Source organism: Moschus berezovskii, chromosome 22, assembly GCF_049115385.1.
Source record: "Moschus berezovskii isolate FMDL1 chromosome 22, NW_MosBer_1.0, whole genome shotgun sequence".
NCBI lineage: Eukaryota > Metazoa > Chordata > Mammalia > Artiodactyla > Moschidae > Moschus > Moschus berezovskii.
Window position 1 is genome coordinate 16,945,456 of NC_142481.1, and position 20,601 is coordinate 16,966,056.

A 20,601-nucleotide genomic window follows, 5' to 3' on the forward strand; every position below is an offset into this window, starting at 1 on the left:
AGTAGAAGGCAGGGGAAATTTGCAAAGTCTCCTTGGAGTCCAGCCTGAAACCTAGCTGATACTGGCCTAGAAGGGGCAGTCCGTTCAGTACCACGGAAAGCTCCTGGGTGGGCGGGAGAGCCTATCCTAGATTCTGGACCCCGCCCCCTTCCAAGGTCCCGCCCAAATTTAAAGATCTACCCGGGTGGTAATGAACCCGCCTGCCAATGCAGGAGACACAGGAGAGGCAGGTTCCATCCCTGGGTTGGGAAGATCCTCTGGAGGAGGAAATGTCTACTCACTCCACAGTTCTTGCCTAAAAAATCCTACGGACAGAGGAGCCTGGCAGGCTACAGTCCATGGGGTTGCAAAGAGTCCAACACGACTGAGCGACTGAACACACACAGTTTAAAAATTTATGTGAAGGAGGTCTGGGCAGGGTTGCACACCAATGTCTAAAACTGATTACACTCTGATTCCCCCAGACAGACAAAGGATGGCCTGGTGGGGAAGAGGACTTTATTGGGATCTTAGTGGAGGACACATGGGAGGATGAATTCCAGGGAACAACAGACATTGGGACCAAGCTGCTGGTCACCTTAAGGAACAATAAATTAACGTACAAAATAAATTAAAATGAAAAGGTCTCAAGGAGGCGGGGAGGGCAGCTGGGAATACCCAGGGATTTCTTAGGGATGGAATTTGGAACTGGAAAGGGGAAATAAGAATTTCCAGCCCCCTCACAAAGGGTATGAAATGAACTTTTTCACCCTCTCCCCCAGGCTGGGAGTTAGGGTTCAGGGGTTCCAGGAAGAGGGAAGGTCTGGGCTCAGCTGAAGGGGAGAAGAGGGTTGGTTCAGGGTCGTTCCTCCAGGAAGCGGTAGGTGGGGTTCTCATAGCCATGACGCTGCAGTTCACGGAGCTGCTGCTCCTCCAGGGTCAGCATGGGGTCCACCTGCAACGGGGGCAGGGGTGGGAGAGTGGGCCGTAGGGACCCAACCACAGACCTGGGCTCTGGGGCTCCTCCCCACTCCAGGTCTTTGTGCCTCTTACCTCCACCACTCCGTGGCTGATGGCCCCGTAGGGCTTCTTCCGGCGCAAGAGCAGCAGGGAGAGGACGATGAGGGAGCCCCCGCCGGCTCCCATGATCAGCAGACCGGACACGGCCTCTCGGGACACGCCTGTGCCAGCTGGGGCCTGCAGTGGGAGGAGAGAGCACCGGGGTCATCTTTGAGGCTGACCAGGGCCCTGTGTGGCTTTGGGAGTCACAGTCTAGCCACTGAACTCTTGACCTCTCCCCCTAAGTACCCTGAATATTCCTCCTCTTACCAGCTCATCCCTCTGAATCTCCGATGAGTGGAAAGGAAAGCCCCTTGGAACGGACACATTCACCTGGGGGAGTAGGAGGTGTCAGGAGTCTGGGCTCCAGCCTCCTCCTCCCCAGGGCCCAGGAGGGCATCCCCCAGCCCTCTTCTCCCCTAGGACCCTGAAGTCCATGTCCTCAGTCCCTTCTTCCCTCTGAGGCCAAGGAATCCAAGCCCCCCGCGCGCTCCTCCTGCAGACCTAAGAGTCCAGCCCCCCTCCCACCCTGCCTCAGGTGCCCACAGGTCTGATGGCTTACCTTCCGTTCGTACTGCTCCAGGGGGGTCATCTTATCTTTCCCAGAGGATGCGGCATCTTGTTCTGTGGACCCTAACCCCCAAATCCTATCTCATTCCTGAGAGTCCAGAATGGTGATACCCCCGCCTGAGGAAGGGTCGGAGGGGCACCAGACGCCACCCCAGGAGGCCTGAGGTTCCCAGTGTGTGGGCCCTTTCCCACTCTGGGCTCAAGGACTCAGAGGGATGGGGTGACCAGGGGCTACTCTGTGAGCTACTCACCTTTGGGAAGGGCCATGGGGGTGTCTGCTGGCAGCCAGAGGAGACAAGGCAGGTGGAACCGTGAAAAGAGGAGAGCATCACTGAAGAAAGTGTGGGGACCCCCTCCCGGGGGCCGAGGAAGGAGGATCTAGGACCCTCCAGAGGCTTCCACAACCCCAGACATTCCTTCCCACCCTCTACTGCTCACCCGATGGCTAAGACACTTCCAGACTTTAGGGGATTAGAATTGAGGTTGAGGGCCTGTCCATGGGACTATGTATATTTGGGTTAACTCACCATCCTTGGAGTCCAGGGGTTGTAGCCCACTCTTGTCCTCACTGCTGCCCGCTGGGGCAGGGGATTCCAGCTCACTGGGGCCCAGGTGTTCAGAGTGGAGGAGTTCCTCTGAGTGGAACATGCAGAAAGGGGGTGATTTCATGAGCACAGGGATCCACAAAACAAGATGGTTCCTGTTGGGGTGAATGAGTGGCACCCTAGCAATAACATGATTGGGGAGAGCCGTACGTGAGATGTGGGAAAGTAGGGAGCTGAATGTTGGAGAAGGGAGGTTGAAGTTCAAGAGAATGGCCTCCTCAGGACTTCCCTGGTGGTCAGGTGGCCAAGACTCTACACTCCCAATGTAGGGGCCCAGTTTCGATTCCTCGTCAGAGAACTAGAATCCACACGCTGCAAACTAAGAGCCCACGTGCCGTAACTAAAGCTCCTGCATGCCACAACAAAGACAGACTATAGCCAAATAAACAGAGAATGGCCTCCTTACAGAGCAGGAGAATTAGGGTTAGGCATGCGACATCCAGGAGGAAGTTACAATAGACCTGGGGGCTCTGGGGGAGGGGGTTACACTTCCTGATATTCATGCTTTTGAATAGATCCCACAGTGTAAATCTGGGTTGGGTTTGGGACTTGCTTTAACCAAGTTGGCCCAGGTCTTAAGAAGACCTGGCAGTTTCTACTTCAGTGCTTTGGGGAGCTTGAACCACCACGGAAGTTCATGTGCCTTGCTGGAGAGACTGCATGGAAGGGTTCCATGGAGAAGAGAGGCCTCTCTGAAGGGAGAGAGGCTCATCTGTGCCTGAGTTCCAGCCCCTAGCTGACCTGCTAGCCCAAGGTAGCCACATGCTTGCCTACTGACAAGACCCGCGGAAGAAGCACCCGGCACAACCCAGATGGCAGTATCATGAGCAGTGAAAATGACTGATTTAAGTCACTAAGTTTGTGAGTGTGTGTGTTGGGCGGGGGCGGGGGAAGGTTGTTACATAGGAATAGATAACTGAAATGGCAGGGGAGTCAAAGGTTGGGGGGTCATTGTCAAGCACTCACGGATCTGGGGCCGCAACTCCTGAGCCAGGCGGGGGTTCTGGTCAAGCAGCCCCAGGCTCTGATTCATCCTTTCCTCAATTACTTGAAGGTGGGTCTGCACCTGTTGGGGAGTGAGTGTGAGGGATGAATTGAGCCGTGTGGGCTACCGAAGGGGAAACTGAGGCAGGGTGAAGAAGGAACGTCAGGAGGGTCTCAGGAAGAGTAGCACCTACAAAGGACAGGGAGGAGGGTACAGGGGCCAGGAACTGGGCTGTGGAGGGCAGGAAGCGGAAGGAGGAGAAGCAAAATACAACAAAAAGGAAAAGCGGTACGGGAGACAGGATGTGAGAGTCTTGGGAAGGAAAGTAAGGAAGAAGGAAAAGGAGTAGCTGCTAGGAAAAGCTGGGCACAGGAGGCAAGGTAAGTCTAGGGTACAAGGACTATGGTATGGAAGATGGGAAGTGGAGATGAGTCAGGGGAGAGGTAGAAAGCAGGGTCTGAGGAGTAGGAAGCAAGGTTTGAGGGGGTTCTGGAGAAGGAAGTAGAATTGGAGAGTTATGTGGGGACTTCCCTGGTGGTCCAATGGTTAAACTCTGCCCTCCAATGCAGGAGGTGTGGGTTCAATCCCTGGTTAGGAAACTAAGACCCCATGTGCTACAGGGTGTGGCCAAAAATTAAAAATAAATAAATATAACTTGTTAAAAAAAAGTTAGAAATGATGTGGCTCAAGGGCAAAGTTTGGAGCTCAAGAGCACGGAATCAGTATTCTTGGGCAGGAAGATAGCATCCAAAAGATAAGAATTACGATCTAAAGGCACTGGACAAGGGTTTCAGGGAGAAACAAGCAGAGTTAGGGAACAGGGAGCACTGAGGGACAGGAACAGGGTTCCAGGCAGAGGAGGGGGATTCTAGGTCAGGAAATCAGAATCCAAAGGACAGGAAGTGGGGATTCAGAACAAGAAAGCGGTCAGAGGCACAGGGGGTGGTGGAGGCACTGTTTCAGGATCAGGAAGTAGGGATCTTAAGGGTTAGAATGGGTCCCAGGCACAGAAGGGGGGATCCAGGGAGAGGAAGGAGGTCCAAGGGGCAGATAGAGGGTCTGAGGGACTTCCTGGTGGTCCAGTGGTTAAGAAGCCACCTGCCCATGCAGGGGACACAGGTTCGATCCCTGGTCCGGGAAGATCCCACATGCCATGAGGCAACTGGGCTGGTGCACCGCAACTACTGAGCCCCCGGGCCATAATTACTGAAGCCTGGAAGCCTGGAGCCAGTGCTCCACGACAAGAGTGACCACTGCTGTGAGAAGCCCAAGCAACACAAGGAAGAGTAGCCCCCACTTGCCACAACTAGAGAAAGCAACAAAGACCCAGCTCAGCCCCAAAGCAATAGATAAATAAATGAACTGCTAAAAAAGAAAGAGGATCTGGGGGGCAAGAGAATCATCTGAGGGGCTGGGGTCCAAGAGACCAAAGTCCAAGGGATGGCAGAGTGTTTGGGAGCTGGAAGAACTGAGCACCTGGAAGCGCATCTGCTGGGCCTTCTCGGGGTCCACGGCAGCCACGTGCTGGTAGTGCCTCAGCGTGTGCCTCTGCTCCTTCTGCTCAGCTCGCAGGTAGCGCCGCAGGGCCAGCAGGACCCGCTCTGGCTGTGGAAGAGATGGAGGCTGCCCAGGCCCATCCCAGCCCTCTCCACCCTCTACCCTCCGCCCGCCCCCCACGGCTCCCATACCTGAGGCGGATCCCCCTGCAGTGCCGCCAGGAAACCTTCCAAGGCGGCCCGGCGCTGGTCATTGATCAGGGCAATGACTCGGGTGGCATGGGTCTCCACCAGGCGCTGTCGCTCACCGGACACCTGCTCCTCCAGGGTCTGCAGGATGGACTGGAAGTGCTGGTGAGGGGGTGGGCACAGGGTCAGGTGAGAGGCACAGCCGGATGAAACCCAGGTCAAAGGGAGTCTGGAAAGGGAGGGCTACTGGACCATAAGTGGGGTGGGGTGCTGTGGATCCAGGCCTGGGCAGAGTCGACCTGGGGTGGGACTAGGAAACAGGAGACTGGCTGAGGGGCTGGGTAGAGTAGGGGCAGAACCAGCCCTACTGGGAGCGCAGGGGAAGGTGTCCACTGTATGGGTAGGAAGAGTGTAAGAACAGAGCTAGCCTGTGTTAAGGTGAAAGGGACCAAGTATTGCAGGAAAGGTGGGGCTTAGGCCTGGGCAGGGCCCTTTGGAGACAGGCTGTAGCTAAATAAGCCTGAGTGGGGCAGAAGCGGGGGTCAGGGAATGGGGCTAAGCTGAGTCGGGTCTACAGAGGGTAGGGCTGTGCCAAGGTGAGGCTGAGAGAGGTGGGCAGGAGAGTGATGAGGCTGGGCCTACTGAGGAGGGATTGGGTAAAAGTGAAATAAGAGGGGCAGGACCAGAGTCAGGGGTGGTGGTGGTGGGGCAGGGCTGAGCATCAAAGAGAGGCTGAGAAGGACTTGGCTGTGTCTGCAGTGTCCCAGCTTGGGAGAGGCCTCCAGAGTCAGCCCTCAGAGGTTAGGATCAAGTTAAGACAGGGTAAAATATGGCCAGTGGGAGAAGGAAGAAGAGGAAAGCAAAGTCAGATTGGATGTAGGCCAAGAGAGGCAAAGCCAAGTGTAGGGGTGGGGCCAGGAGAGAAGCCCATATCAGTAGGAAGGGGTGAAACTAGATGAGGCCAGAAAAAGCCTGAGCCAGGCTGAAGCCCATTAAGCCCCAGGTGGTGGACAGGCCCAAGTACCCAAGTAGGACCCTTTGGAGGCTGTCCTACCTCATTCAGGGCCTGTCTGTCAGCTTTAGGCAGGTTCTTGGACTGGTTGTCAGCCATGGCCCACTCACGCATCACCTGGGGACAAGGGGAGCGTCAGGATCCTAGAAGCCACTCTGCTGTACCTAGTAAGTCCCCACATCCCATCCTTCTTCAGAGTCTCCAGATCCCTTAAGCCCCATGGCCTCTTGGATCGCCAAGAGAGAGAGGATTCAGAGGGAATTTAAAGTGGAAGAGTACCATTCATCAGAGTTGCCATGGAATCTGGTGGTGTCTCAATGGGACTCTAGGTGGCTTGGGGATCCTTGGTCATCTTAGGGGTGGGTGGAGGCCTGGAGGATGATGGAGGCTTGGGGAGCCTTGAGAGGTAGTCTCAATGTGTCCCTGAGCAATTTCCTGGTAATTAGGGAGCTCTGTGTTATGGGGGATCCTGGGGCCCCTGGTACCATCACCTCATTAATCTGGCGCATCCTGCGCTCCTCCAGGTCCATCTTGGCCCTCAGGAAGCCTTCATGCTCACTGATTTCTCCAGGCATACCAAAGTACACATCCACACCATCTGTGGGCCTTGGGGTGGGAGTCACTGCAAGGCCAGGAATCTGGGAGTCAGCCTGAAGCCCAGCTCCAGGTCAGCTTCCCTTCCCAGAGAACTGCATTTCCTAGAGCGCAGTGGAGACCCCTGTGTTTTCACTTCAACCATAGTTGCTGCCTGGCAGTATGTGAGATGTGGTTCTGAATTGGACCTATTCTTGCAAAGCTTAGGAATCTATCACACTATCCTTCAAGCTTTCCTCCAAATAATCCTTCAGACATTTCAAATGGCTCCTCCACTTCTGGGTACCCCCAAACCACCCTTACCCTTTGCATTCCTCACAGGGTGGCCCTTCCACCTCTACTTTATCCAAAGCCATTCCCATCCCTCCCATTTCCCCCCACAGGGCTTCTCCCCAGCAGGTCCCTCCTCAAATGCCCCTACACCAAAGCTCTCTTAAATCATCCTCCTTCTAGGGTGGAGAGGGTGGGGTTTAGAGATGGCTTCACCTTTGCTGACCCCTGCAGGGGTCTGGGAGCTTGAGGGTGGGACTCTCTCCTCCTCCTCCTCCTCATCAGCCCGTGGGGGCTCCACAAAGTAATCATCTACTGGCTGCAGGAAGGATTCCTCCTCTTCCTCATCATCGCCCCTCTCAACTCTGCCTCCCGGGGGCCAGGACCGGGTGGAGGGGTCACTGAGGGAGCAGAAGACCCAAGGAAATAAGAATGTAGGCCTAGGTCCCCAGGCTTCCATCTCCTGCCTCAGGAGCCTGGAGGGTTGGGCCTGGAGTGTTCCCTCTCACTCACCCGACTGCTGTCCCAGAAGGGTTGGGGGTCGCTGGAGGTGGGCAGCACACATATTCCACACCTCGGAACCGATCTGCGCCACAGGGCAAAAGCATGCCTGAGCCATGCAGGATGAGGCCCTGGGAGCTGCAGGCCTGTGGGAAGAGTGGCCATAGATACCAGGACTGGCGGATAAGGAAGGGTGGAGGGGGAGCCTGGATTGCCTGAGTCTTAGGAGCTGATGGGGCTTGGAGCCTGGATTCCTGATTCTGTCCCACAGAAGAAGGGGCTGAGGCTCAGACTTGGGTTGTGGAGGAGGAGGGTGTTAGGGGATTGGAATCCTGGGTTCTCGGGGAGGGGTGGGAGGATGAGGGGCTGGGTCCTTACCTCCTGCGCTTCCTGCTGCCTCCGGGTTGAACTCTCGCACTGGTCCATGCGCTCCTGGTGCAAGAACCTGCAGCCTTCAGGCACCAGCAGGGCCTCGCTCACGAATTCCCCGGCTGGAAAATGGAGAGGGGCATTGGTGTGAGACACTCCCACAGCCACTAGCCCTACCCATTCCCCTCCACCCCAGAATCCAGATCTCTTATCCTCAGAGGCTTCTGTCCCACTGTAGACTCAGGCACCTAGCTCCTTAATGTGAGCCTGAGACCAGGGCCAGACTCTCACCCCTTAGAGACTAACACCCAACCCCTCCCCCCGACCTTCTGTTCCCCAACCCCTCAGTCTGTGACTCACGCAGGCAGTGGAAAGGCACAACTTGGTGGTGGGGGTGGGCACAGTGGCCACCCCGGGCACCCCCGCACCATTGTTCCATGGGGATGGCCTGCGTCGCCTGCTCCACACGGACAATCTGCAGCTCCGGGTACATCTGGGGGCACCGAGTTGGGGCGATCAGTCCTCTGCCCCGCCCCTACCAGGTGCGCTTCTGCGTTGGCGTGTCCCTTTTCAAGGCTCTAGTATTCGAAAAAACCACTCGTCCCTAGGCCCTGCCTCTCTGTAGAACAGGACTTAGACATCTAAGCCCCACAAGCCATTGGCCACGCCCCTTAGTACCTCTCCCTTCCATCCTTAGGCTCCGCCCCTTTGCCTGTCGGGTTTCTTTATGAAGGTCCTTCCCCAAAGCTGTCCCTCTAAGCCCACCTCTTTTCTAGTCATTTCTGCCCCATCCCCCAAAGTTCATCTCCCCATAGATTCTCACCTCTGGCCTCTCAGGATCCCTTGTCTTTGTGTTAGACCTGCTTTTTCATAGCCACACCTCCTAGCTTTCCACTCTCCCATTGGGTTCCACCCCTTTCCCAGTCACTGGAGCCCACGAGGTCTTTTTGTCTTAGCCCCGCCTCTTATTTGCCACGCCCACTTACACCTGCTCTTTAAAGTGTCCACCACCTTGTTAAATTCTAGTTCATCACTGGACACTGTCCTCAGCTGGCAGTGTTAGCACGGTGCTTCTCTTTTCTTGACCTAGTTTCTCAAAAACAGGTCCTGTCCTTTCCTAACTTTGCCTCTTTGTTGGCCATGTCCCCTAGTTTCCCATGCCTTCTTGAACTCTTCATTTCCCCGGACCTTGCCTTTGCACGGCTAGCTTCTTAAGGGCAACCTGGTCCCAACTTGGACCCGCTTTTTTGCTGGCCACGCCCCTCTCAGTCGGTCCCGCCTACCTGTCTGCAGTACTCCAGCACGCGCTGCGGGTCCCGGAGACAGCGTCGTGACAGCTGTGGGTCTGGTTCCCAGCGGCCGGTGCGCAGGTCCCGGTGAAGGGTTGGGCGCCCGCATAGTCCAGCCACCTGGGCAGACCCTGGGGCCTGGAGGTGGGGGCGGAGGGGTCAGCGAGGGCACGGGGGACGCTGACATATGAGTCCCCCGGTCCTTTGCTCCCTGGGGCCCAGGTGGTCACACCCCCAGCACCAGCCCCCTCCATCAAGCACCGCGCACCCGCCTCTGTGGAGGTTTGGTTCCCTGGGAAACAGCTCCCACTGGGCCCGGGGCCGCCCCAGCTCTGCCGTTGCTATGGCGACTCGGGGTCTCCCGGGATTCTCACGGCCTTGTTGCCTCGGAGACAAGCCCCGCCCTCACCCCAGCGCAGACGCACTGGAGCTCGAAGGGGTTAAACTTGAATGGCGGGGGAGGAGACCAGAACCCAGGCGTTCTGGCCCCTCCTCCCTCCGCCCCTAGCTCACGCTCGCATTCTCGAGTGGAAAGACCACAAGGCCTGGCTTCAGGGCCCTGCAGGCCTGGACACTAAGTCCTTGGGGGATGGAGAGCCACATCCTGGGTTGGGGGGGCGATGACTGGAGGTCTAGCTTCCCGGGTTCTGGGAGCCTTGCGGGAGCCTTCATATGGGTCCCGAGGATAAAAGGGGCCCAGATTCTTGGCTCTAGGTGCCTTGCTGCCCGGCGGGTCCTATTCAGATGGGCAGGGGCTGGGGCTGAGTCACCTAGGGCTAGAGGGTCTGAAGGGGCTGGACCTCGGGACGACGCCGGGGCCTGGACTTAGGGGTTTCTGAATGCCTAGTGCTATTAGGGGCGCCTGGGGTCTGGCCACCTGGCTGAAAAGACTGCGTTTGCTGCTCCGGACCTATCGGCCCCGGGGTCCAGAGGCCCGGTCCCGCCCCTTCCCCCCCGCCCTAGGGCCCGGCCGGGCCTCACCTCGGCCGCGCTGGGGCTCCCACCGGCCAGGTTCCCTTCGGTGAGCTGCACGCGCAGAAGCAGCAGCAACAGTGGCAGCAACGGCAGCAGCGGGCCCAGACCACGAGCGGCGGGGCTGGCGGGCCCCATGTCCGGGCCCTCGCGCCCTCACGTCTCTGGCACTCCCGCCCGGCCGGGCCCCAGCGGTGACAGGAGCTCCCAGCGCCACGGCCGCCGCCTCCTCCGCCGACGCCCCCGAGCTGCGCCGGCGCCGCCAGCCCCGCCCCGCGCCGGCCCCGCCTTCCCGGCCAGGACAATAGCGCGGCAGCTTTGCGCACAGCTGAGCAGCCTGTAACCCCCGGGTGGGAGCCTGCGCCAGGCTCCCGCCCCCTTGAGATTCCAGGCGTCCCACCTACGGAAGGGCCTACCCGGGAGTCTGGGTCACAGGCTTCGTAGTTGTGGATTTTGAGTTCTCCAAGACCGTCACCTCCAGTTTTTTCCTCGCTCGGACCCAGACCCTCACTAAACGTCCTCCTTCTTTTCCAGGGACGCCAGCACAGGAGCCCCGACCCCACCCCCAAATCCTCTTGAGGTCCCCTCTTGAGGTATTAGGCCTCCAAAATTTCCTCAACGAAGAACCCATCAGTTGAGCTTAAAACGACTGTGAAGCTAGGGAGATTCTGGCAATGAAAAGGAGGTCAGATCTTAATGTTCTCCCAGCCTTTCGACCCTCCTCTGAAACCCTTCAATAAAATGGCTTGATTAAAACAAACAAACAAACAAACAAAACCCCACAGCAGTTGACACCCAGTCCTCTTCTCCCTCAGGTCCCGGAGTCTGGGTCCCAGGTACCTTCTCTCTCTGGACCAGAGACCAAGCCCTCAGCCCTTTCTCCCTAAGATCAACGAGTCCAGGCCTTCTGCTCTGCTTTCCAGGAGCCCTAGTCACATAGACCTTTAATTCCTAGATCAAGGATGCATGAACAAAAGCCCCCAGACCCTTTCTTTAAGGATGAGCTGAGTCAGGTATCCATCACCTCAAGATAAGGGTCAACCCCCATTCTTGCTCTGAGGATCAGGACAGTTCTCTTTTCCCACCCCTAGCCTCTCCTTTGCTGCCTCCCCTTCAGGGTTCACTTCCTTCTCTTTCCAAAATACAGTGTAGAATTGTCTTCCCCAAGCAGACTGGGGCAATGCTGTCATGTGTGTGCATCTGCACATGTTTGTTTGTCTAGATGTATCTTAAAAGAGCTTAGAGTGCTCAGTTCAGTTCAGTCCAGTCACTCAGTTATGTCCGACTCTTTACAACCCCGTGGACTGCAACACGAGTGCTTGGTGGATAGTAAAGGGCTGTGGGGTGGCTCATGTTTTTTTTCTATAGCCACTTCGTAGTCTAGGGTAAGAGGAAGGACCTTGGGGCAGGTTCAATGGACCCCTTCCTTGATAGTAATAATGCCAGGGGATTTCTAAGATATTCACTTTGCAACTTTTTTCTTTAATTGAACATAAATATTCTCATTCCCAGATTCCAACACCACTCCTTCCCCCCTTCCCACCACCATAACAGCTCTCACACTGTCCTTACTCCTTGGGTCCAGTTCTTCCAGGGCCTTTAAGGAAGGTAGAAAGAATCAAGATGGTGGCCATCTTGGATTCCCAGGGAATGAATGGCCATTTTGGCAGCAATTCCATGGGTGAAGCAAAGTACCCCTCGGGGAGAGCAAGGACAGGTCCTGTATCTTGATCTGTTTTATGTTGCCTTCCTTCTTAATGTGGGTGGCCATCTTGAAATCTCTTCTTTCAATGTTTGGAAGCAATTTCTTTCTGTGTCCCTAACTCACATCACCCCTGTCCCCATCCCTCTGCAAAGGGCCCATCTGCCCTCTTGAGTCTCATATAGAGGAAGAGACAGGCCCAGTGGCCTTCTTGCTTCCACTCGGGGCATCCCCTTTGGCTGAGGTGACTGTACATCAATGACCCAGGTAATTGTAATGATCCTTCCCTCCCCTCAAGGTTCAATTTTGGAAGGGTAGGGTGGCCAGTTTGTTCTGGTTACTCAGAAATCAGGACAATCCATTATGCAAGTTGAAGATACCAGGACTCTTCAGCTGGAGAGATGTCACACATGAGTCTGGAGACGTGGGTGGCTGGGCGTGGGGAAGGCAGCATATGGGAAGGGGGGAGTGCTGGGGGCCAGATCTGGGGGTCCAAAGGATGTGGGTTTAATGTAGCTGGTAAAAGCTCGAGGGTGGGGTGTGGTGAGATAGCCTGCCCTGGCTCTATATAGTCTGCAGGGGGGGACCATGCCCAGATGTGGATTGAAGTCATAGAAGGTAGGGGTTCCTGGAGGTCCAAGAGGGGAGGAGGGTGGTAGGAAGAGACCTCCTCCAGGGGCTTCTCCAAGGCTCAGGCTCACACTGACTCCTCGGACCTTGTAGTAACCATTGGTTGGGTCCTGAGGAAACAAAATGGGACTTGGTAAGGGTCCCAAAATGTGAGGGTTTAGAGGGATGAGGGTAGGTGAATAGAGAGACACACTGAGATAGAACCAGACCTAGGGAGAGAAGAAAAGATAGAAGGAGGAGGAGGCAGAGAATCCAGAGACATATAGACTGGTAGAAGGGCAAAGTGAGACAGAAAAACAGTAACAAGAGATGAAAGGACAGAAAGAGATGGACAGAGAAAGGCAGAGGCAGAGGTCTGCCAAGGGATGGTGGTATGGAAGGAGATGCAGAGGGGACAAGAGAGAGAAATGGAGATCAAGACATCTCCATATGCATTTGCCCAACAGCTCCGAGGCTTTGATTCTATGTCATGCCCTATGCTGCTGCTGGAGACATCTCTCTCTAGGATAGACCTAGTCCCATCTTCATGGAGATCACAGGTCAAAGGAGAAATGATAAGTCATCAGATAGAACCAGGGAGGGTCAGGGATGTGGTGGAGGAAATTCAGGCAAAGTGGCTGGAACAGTGATGGGAGAACCTTCAGACTGTGGTCATGGCTGTGACAGGTGAAACAGGATGATCAGGGCTAGGAGGAGAGAAGCAAAAGTTTTCCAGCCCAAAAAAATGTTTGAGGGCTTTCCTGGTGGTCCAGTGGTTAAGAATCTGCCAGTCAGTGCAAGGGACACTAGTCTGATCCCTGGTCCAGGAAGGTCTCATGTGTCAAGAAGCAGCCAAGCCCGTGCTTCACAACTACCGGACCCATGTGTTGCAATGCGCCCTGGAGCCAGTACTTTGCAATATAAGAAGCCACAGAGATGGGAAGCCCACACACCGCAGCTAGAGAGTAGCCTCTGCTCTCTGCAACTAGAGAAAAGCCTGCAGTTCAAGCAATAAATGTTTGAACTGACACCAGAGGAAAAATGGAGAGAATTAGGTAGGTATGTGAAGAAAAGGGGCTTCCCAAGTGGCGCTAGAGGTAAAGAACCTGCCTGCCAATCCAGGAGACATAAGAGATGTGGGTTCGATTCCCGGGTCAGGAAGATCCCTTGGAGGAGGGCATGGCAACCCATTTCAGTGTTCTTGCCTGGAGAATCCCATGGACAGAGCAGCCTGGCAGGCTGCAGTCCGTAGGGTCGCAAAGAGTCGGACAGGACTGAAACGACTTAGCACACAGGCTTCGTGAAGAAAGGAGGGTTTCAGGTCAAGAGACTAGCATCTGCTAGGTAGAGAGAGAGAGAAAGGCTCTGGACTGGGAACTGGGGTCAGTGGGGCCCCCAAAAATGGGGCCCCAAAGGAGGGACAAGTTTGGGGAAATATGAAGCTAATATGGAACCTGGTAGGCAGAAGGGGCCTGGGTGAAACAACCAGGGAGAGACATCTAGGAGGCCTGATCTGGGATGTGGGCCTCTGATGGGGAAAGCACAGGCAGGGTATAACCTTGACCTGGGGTTCAAGATGCAGGCCAAGGCTGGGGCAGATATGTGGGCATAGTCAGCAGATAAACCAACTGAGACTGTGGAAGTGGGTGAGACAGTCCAGGAGGCAGCAAAAAATAGGTGGAGGGAGACTTCCCTGCCTGTCCAGTGGCTAAGACTCCCTGTTCCCGATGCAGAAGGCCAAGGTAAAGTTTCAGTGCAGAGTTAGATCCCTGATCAGGGAACTAGATCTCACATGTCACAACTAAAAAAAAATCCTGTATATGGCAGCAAAGATCGAAGATCCTACGTGCCACAACTAAGACCCAACATAACCAAATAAATAGATAATATTAAAAAAATAAGAAGTGGGTAGAGGGACCTACGGACCAGAATGAAAAAGGAGGGAACAGAAGTGGAGAGAGAGCTGGAGACACAGTGAAGGGAGTCCCTCTTTTCCCAACACTCACCTTGGTCTCCAGAGCCCCCTCCTCATCCAGAACCAGGTCGCTGTGGTCTGTGTGCACGATGGGGCCCTAGGGTATAGTACTTAGTGAGAGGGAGTGGAGACTACACTGCAGGGGATGCCAGACCCCAGAGACCCTCGGTTGAACATCTGAGGCCAGGGAGGCAGGATAAAGGGCACCTGGAAGCTGGGGTCTGGACACAGGACAACAAGGAGCCCTAGGGACAGGGCTAGGAATAATTGGGACGGGGCATACTTGGATTTGGATCTAGGGGTCACTGTTGGGACTATGGCTCTATTTGAGTTTTGGAGGCCCGATTGGGACGGGGATCACAACTGGGACTGGATTACTATTTGGGTTTTGAGGTACCATCAGGTCTGGGGACCCTCACATCCTACCTGGTCTTTGCTGCTGCCTGTCTCCTCCTCGGGGCCCCTGGAACTGGAGCCATCGCTGCTCCCTGGGATGCGCACCAGGTTCTTTTGCTTGGAGAAAGAGGCTGAGGCCAGGGACATTGGAGGTGGGGGCAAAGGTAAGTGATGGGGCTGGGTCACAGTTTGTGGAGACCAATGAGCAGGAGGAGAGGGGACCGGGGCAAATTAGGCTGCGAGGCTGGGAATTAAAGAGACCACTGGCCGAGGAGGGCAAGGGGTGTGACCCTGAGGAGATGGAGTTAGAGCTTGAGCTGGGAACCAGGCATTGAATGGGAGCCAAGCCCAAAGTGGGTCTGGAGAGGCAGGACTGGGACAAGCCCTGAGGCCAGAGCAGCCAGTGTACAGCGCCTGTGCGGGGGTCTGGGGTGGGGCTCAGACACTGACCCCTGCCGTGGCGCCAGCAGCAGAGGGCCACCCCAGTGATGATCATAAGGAGAGTCATGGCCATGGCGGCCACTCCGGCCACAATCCGCACAGTGGGCAGCAAGTCTGTGGGAAGAAGGGGAGGGGGTTCCTGAGGAGGCTGAGCAGATGACTGAGCAGGAACTGGGGAACAGGGCTTGAGTAAGGGAACCTCTGGTCAAAGGTCATCAAGTTTGGGGATTCCCAAGTTTAGTAGTCCCCTAGCTTGGGGTCTCTGGGTTTAAGAGCACATGAACCTGGGGTTTCATAAGTTTAGATTCCCTGACTTTAAGAAGTCATAAAGTTTGAAGGTATTTTACTTTGCAATTCTCTATATTTGGAGGTTGCCTTCTTTGGAGTCCTTAAGTGTGAGAGGTCTTTCAGTTTAGGATTCTGCATTTGACAGAAATTATTGTTGGGGGGGCATCTCAGGAGTCAAGAGACTCCTAGTTTTGAGGCTCCCAAGGTTTGAAGGCTCTGCCTTCGAGGGTCTTCCGTTTGGAAACTGTGGCATTTTGAGGGTTTGAAACCTCAGATTTGGGGTCTTCAAGGCCAGAATCTTACCTCTCCGGCCCAGGCTGACCTGGGTGCCTCCCTCACCCAATCGGTTCCGGGCACTGCAGTTGAAGCCCCGGTGAAAGTCGGACTCCTGGGTCCCCGAAATGTGTAGCACAGAGATCAGGCCTGGACCCTGTCCCCCGAGGCCCTCTGGGGCTGGGAAGGTCTCCACCAGGAACCGACCCCGTGACCCCGCAGTCAGGAAGCCCTCATCCCAAGACCAGACCTGAGGGCACAAAAGAGGAAGATCACTGAGGAGACTCGGGAGGGCGGGAAGGTGTGGGCAGGGTCTGGGGAAAGTCAGAGGTAATCACAGCGGTTTGGGGAATCTGTCTAGGAGGTCTGGGTGGCCGGATGGGTCATGAGAACGGGGACTTTCCTTACCACAGCTTCTGGGGCGGGGGAAGCCAAGACTAGACACTGGAGGCGGGCGGGGCCCCTCAGGAAGGCGGGCGCAGAGTGCAGAGCGGTCACTACTGGGGGAGCTGGTTTGGAGATTGTGGGCCAGTCAGAGGAGAGACCCCGCCCTCCCCAAAGCCCATTCTCAAGCGGGCGGGGTCAGGCCTGGGCTCTCCCCACTAACCTCAACCTACCATCCCACTCCTCTCAACAAACGTGAACCCTTTTGTAGGTCCAGCTGCAATTCCCAGGCACCCCCAACCCCTTCTCGTGGCCACTCCCACTCCCATTAGACCTCATCCCCTCTGCCCGCTTCTTATCCCAGAACCCGCCGGGTCCACGAGGAAGCACCTCTTTCTCACCGTTCACAGTCAGCCTAGCTTCCGCAGCGCCACCGCCCCGGCCCGAGAGCCCCGGCTCGGCCCTGCACACGTAGTCGCCTGAATCCTCGGGCCCCACCGCGGGAAGACGCAGCGTGGGCCCGGAGGCCAGCACCTGAGAAAGGGAAGGGGCGTCAAGGGCACGACCTTGGGAGGAAGCCCCTCCCCTACTGCCAGCCTCGGCCACAAGCCCCAGATCTGGCCTCACCTGTGCGTCCCCGCGGCGGGTCCAGGTTACCCGTGGGTGCGGATTCCCGCGCCAGACACAGCTGAAGGAGGCGTCTTCTCCTACGTCCACCGACAAGGGTTTCGGCTTTGCCTGCAGAATCGGCCCAACTGGAGGAGACCGAAGAGGGGCCACATGACCAGGGAGGGATGCAACTTCTGACTCCGGAGCAGACGCTCAGAAACGACACCCACAAGGGCCCATTGGGTTGAAGCCCCCAGTTAACTCGACGCGCACGTCCGGCCCACAAGCCTCAGCCCCACTCTCGCCCTGCCCCTGCTCCACTTTGGCACTGATCCAGCACAGCCAAATCCCGCCTAAATCCTACATCGGGCCCACCATCCCCGGCAGCCCTCCGTAGCCACGCCTCATGGTAGCCGCTGTCCCATCCTGCTCGCCCCACTTTGGCCACACCCACGGCCCCGCCCCGGCTTACACTGCACGTCCAGCGCTGTGCTGCGGTTGGCGCTACCCACTGCGTTGCTGACCTCGCAGGACACCGGCGCAGTCAGGAATGAAGCGTCAGCCACTACCTCCAACATTGGCCCGCGGGCCCCGAGCACCGGGGAGCCCCCCTTTGCCCATCTGCGAAGACGGTGGGGTGTTAGTATTGTCCTTGCTCCCCAGGCGCACCTACTCAGGGCCTAGCCCCAGTCCTCCCCAAGCTGGTCCTCCAGGCTGGGGAGAAATGACCTGGGTCCTCACCTATAGCCGGTGACAGGAGGCTGGGCTGTGGCCTGGCATAGGAAAGTGACCTTCTCTCCCTCCTGCACTGTCTGTGGTTCTGCAGACAGAGTCACCACTGGGGGGTCTGTAGAGGTAAGTCAATGGTTAGTAGTGGGCAAGGACATGGAACTCCTCCACTGATGACCTAGGAGTCGGGTTCTCAGCTCCTCCACCCCAGGAGTCTGATCCCCAGTCCTCTCCTCCCAATCAGCTAGCAGTCTAGGCTTCCAGTTCCCAATTCCCCAGGGAACCGAGGTACACAGCCCCCTCCTTTCTCACGCCCTGAAATCCAGATCCCAGGCTCTTCTTTCTCCACGGACCTCAGGCTCAAAGCCCAGTGTCTGATTGCACTCACACTGCAGGCTTAGTGTGACAGCTGTGTCCTTCCCCGCAGGCAGGGCCTGGCTCCGGGCCCGGCAAACCAAGGTGGCTCCATCATCATGGCTGGAAGGGGTCAAAGACAAGATGCTCTCCACTGACCCAGTGGTTCCTTCCTTCAACAGGGTCTGTAGGTTGTGAATAATAATGATGATTTCATCTACCTTTCAGTTCAGTTCAGTTCAGTCGCTCAGTTGTGTCCGACTCTCTGCGACCCCATGAATTACAGCACGCCAGGCCTCCCTATCCATCACCAACTCCCTGAGTTCACTCAAACTCATGTCCACAGAGTCGGTGATACCATCCAGCCATCTCATTCTCGGTCGTCCCCTTCTCCTCCCACCCCCAACCTTTCCCAGCATCAGAGTCTTTTCTAGTGAGTCAACTCGTCGCATGAGGTGGCCAAAGTATTGCAGTTTCAGCTTTAGCATCAGTCCTTCCAATGAACACCCAGGATCGATCTCCCTTAGAATGGACTGGTTGGATCTCCTTGCAGTACAAGGGACTCGCAAGAGTCTTCTCCAACACCACAGTTCAAAAGCATCAATTCTTCGGCGATCAGCTTTCTTCACAGTCCAACTCTCACATCCATACATGACCACGGGAAAGACCATAGCCTTGACTAGTACTTAATGTCGGTCACTCTTCCAGGCATTTATAAATATTCCTTTATTTAATCTTCCAATAATCCTAGACATGCATACTACTATTAACTTCACTGTACAGATAAGTCAACTGAGGGGCAGAGAGGTTAAGATCAATCAACTAACAAGTGACTGAGCCAGAATTTTAACCCAGGTAGTCTAGCCCTATGGGGGCTTCCCAGGTGGCTCTAGTGGTAAAGAACCCGCCTGCCAATGCAAGAGACATAAGAGATGCAGATTCGATTTCTGGATCAGAAAGATCTGCTGGAGGAGGGCATGGCAACCCAGTCCAGTATTCTTGCCTGAAAAATCCCATGGACAGAGGAGCCTGGCAGACCATGGGATCGCAAAAAGTCGGAAATGACTGAAGCGACTTAGATTGCACGCAGTCTAGCCTTAGAGTCCGTATGCTTAAGTACATACCAAGGATCCCAAGCCTTGCATCTCTGCCTTCTCATGCGCTTCTCCTCTGCATGAGCCTGTGGTCTGAGTGGACCCCTGAATTTCCCTGAATGAGCAAGGAAGGGCTGGCACAGAGACTTGTACTTAACCTGGCGGAAGATGGCCCCGTCCAGCCGGACCCCATCTCGAAACCACAGCAGCTCAGGGGTGGGGTGGGCATCACCACGGCTCTGACAGGTCAGATTCGCAGGAACCCCAGCAACCAGAGACACAGAGGGGCCGCCCAGCACCTGGGGGGGCTCTGGAGGCACTGTAGGGTGGATCTGGGGTCAGAGCTGGATCCGGGTCCTAGAGACCCTGATCTTCCCAGTTCTAACTGCCCTCTCTTTCGTTCTCCCCAGACTTTGATAATTCCCGGCTTGCACTCGTAGACCCCCCATCTCCCGGGCTCCCCAGGGACAAGTGGGCTGAGTCCTCACCCAGCACATGCAGTTGGGCTGGTCGAGAGCGGAGGCCAGCTTGTGTCGCTTGACATTCATACGATGCTTGATCCTCTAGCTCCACGGGTCTAATGTGGAGGTCGTGCTGGCCACTTGCTGCATTCCCTGATATCCAGTACCGAGACCAGCCTGGAGTCAGGGACAGAGACAGTCACACTGTGGTTCTGAGTTCCTGGTCCCAGGGCTCCATCCCCGGGCATCTCACACCATAAAGACTACCAAAAGTGGGTGCTGGGCCAGAGAGACACTAATCCTTTCCCAGTCCAGTGTTGCTACAAACTTAGGGGGATGATAAATTCAGGAGGAGAAAAAGCAAGAAAACAATTGCCATAAAAATCAGAGTAGATACTTCCTGTAGGTAGTAGGGAGGGAGTGAGCTATGAGAGAAAGGAATAAGGAGGGCTTCTGGGGAGCTGGCAATGGGGCTGGGTAGTCATTACATGGATATCTATTTTAGAATTATTTGACAAATCTTCCATTTATGTTTTATGTGCTATTTGGCACTGATACACTATTCTACAATCAAAATATAAATTTCCAAACCCTATGGGTCAGCGCCAAAGAAGATCCTGAAAATTCAGGACCCCCAAACGTTTCCCTGAGCCCATTAATTTCCTAAACTTGAAAATGTCAAACTAGAAACTTCAGTTGTAGCTCAAGCCCAGCATCCTCACCCTGGAGCCAGCCCCTCCCTGAAGAGATAGTAAAGCCTTACCTGGAAGGTCCCTTTCGCCCCCTAGAGCCAGCCCATCCTTAGTCCACTGAACCAGTCCCCGGTAGGCGCCCAGGGCACAGGGCAGCCGGGCCTCGTCTCCCAACAGAACCACCTGGTCCTCTGGCTGTTGCAGAAAGTGGGGTGCCAGGCCTAGGAGAGTGGGGCGAGGGAGCCGAGCCGAGCTTAGCATATTCAGCAGCTCCCGATGGAATCCAGTCCCCAATCCGCTCTGCCCTCAGACCCAGAAGCCCAGGCTCCCAGAGTTCTCTTCCGTCAGACCCAGGAGTCTGGACCCTCAGCCCCATCTATCCCAGCAAAGCGACAGCTGGCAAACGACCCTCTCCTATATGTATCTGCGCCGGCCCCTCGCGGTACCTGCGCGGCCCCTGAGGCAGAAGGAGAGAACGAGGAGGAGTACGGCCACGAGCATCCTGAGTGTGTCTCCCAAGATCCAGCAGACTTGCTGTTGCACTGGCTTCCCTGCCAGTTCCTTTCTCGGAGCACACTTCCCACCACTCTGGCCTGGAGTCCCCTCCGCTCCTGACTCTTCGCCCCAGGCTGGAAGCTCCCCTCCCTCTGACTTGGAGGTCCCCTCGTCTGCTCCGCCGCAGGCTCCGCCGCTCTGAAACGCCT

The 20,601-nt window shown here is 55.9% G+C and overlaps 2 protein-coding genes across 3 annotated transcripts; both read right to left on the reverse strand.

The window, feature by feature from the left end:
- Window positions 1-405: 405 nt before the first annotated feature.
- On the reverse strand, window positions 406-10,137 carry APLP1 (amyloid beta precursor like protein 1). 2 transcript variants are annotated; one of them, XM_055410787.2, is made up of 17 exons: window positions 9,900-10,137; window positions 8,913-9,056; window positions 7,990-8,122; window positions 7,639-7,751; window positions 7,273-7,406; window positions 6,976-7,160; window positions 6,387-6,517; window positions 5,938-6,012; window positions 4,887-5,045; window positions 4,675-4,803; window positions 3,180-3,279; window positions 2,136-2,243; window positions 1,860-1,886; window positions 1,601-1,671; window positions 1,309-1,371; window positions 1,033-1,176; window positions 406-934 (listed from the first exon to the last, which is right to left on the reverse strand). In XM_055410787.2, exons 1-17 carry the CDS (start codon window positions 10,026-10,028, stop codon window positions 836-838), a joined length of 1,944 nt encoding a protein of 647 aa, XP_055266762.1. In that variant the 5' UTR covers window positions 10,029-10,137; the 3' UTR covers window positions 406-835. The 2 variants fall into 2 exon arrangements, with proteins under 2 accessions (XP_055266762.1, XP_055266763.1); XM_055410788.2 differs by having other exon boundaries at window positions 407-934; window positions 1,860-1,883.
- Window positions 10,138-11,996: 1,859 nt separating this feature from the next.
- Window positions 11,997-20,398, reverse strand: KIRREL2 (kirre like nephrin family adhesion molecule 2). Its single transcript, XM_088830728.1, has 15 exons — window positions 20,344-20,398; window positions 19,969-20,118; window positions 19,233-19,382; window positions 18,903-19,063; window positions 17,685-17,835; window positions 17,309-17,414; window positions 17,040-17,188; window positions 16,586-16,713; window positions 16,360-16,492; window positions 15,983-16,083; window positions 15,605-15,824; window positions 15,023-15,127; window positions 14,603-14,703; window positions 14,208-14,273; window positions 11,997-12,332 (listed from the first exon to the last, which is right to left on the reverse strand). Exons 1-15 carry the CDS (start codon window positions 20,396-20,398, stop codon window positions 11,997-11,999), a joined length of 2,112 nt encoding a protein of 703 aa, XP_088686854.1.
- Between the last annotated feature and the right edge of the window lie 203 nt (window positions 20,399-20,601).

What these genes read in the sequence shown, in the direction of transcription:
- KIRREL2 (XM_088830728.1), bottom strand. Translation starts at nt 20,398, where the DNA reads ATGCTCGTGGCCGTACTCCTCCTCGTTCTCTCCTTCTGCCTCAGGGGC. An exon ending in CTGCCTCAGGGGCCGCGCAG is followed by an intron (nt 20,119 to 20,343) that starts GTACCGCGAGGG and finishes CCACTCTCCTAG; the next exon opens with GCCTGGCACCCCACTTTCTG. An exon ending in GGGCGAAAGGGACCTTCCAG is followed by an intron (nt 19,383 to 19,968) that starts GTAAGGCTTTAC and finishes CCCTGACTCCAG; the next exon opens with GCTGGTCTCGGTACTGGATA.
- APLP1 (XM_055410787.2), bottom strand. Translation starts at nt 10,028, where the DNA reads ATGGGGCCCGCCAGCCCCGCCGCTCGTGGTCTGGGCCCGCTGCTGCCG. An exon ending in TGCTGGAGTACTGCAGACAG is followed by an intron (nt 8,123 to 8,912) that starts GTAGGCGGGACC and finishes CGGTGCCCCCAG; the next exon opens with ATGTACCCGGAGCTGCAGAT. An exon ending in CCCAGCAGATGCGCTTCCAG is followed by an intron (nt 3,280 to 4,674) that starts GTGCTCAGTTCT and finishes ACTCCCCAACAG; the next exon opens with GTGCAGACCCACCTTCAAGT.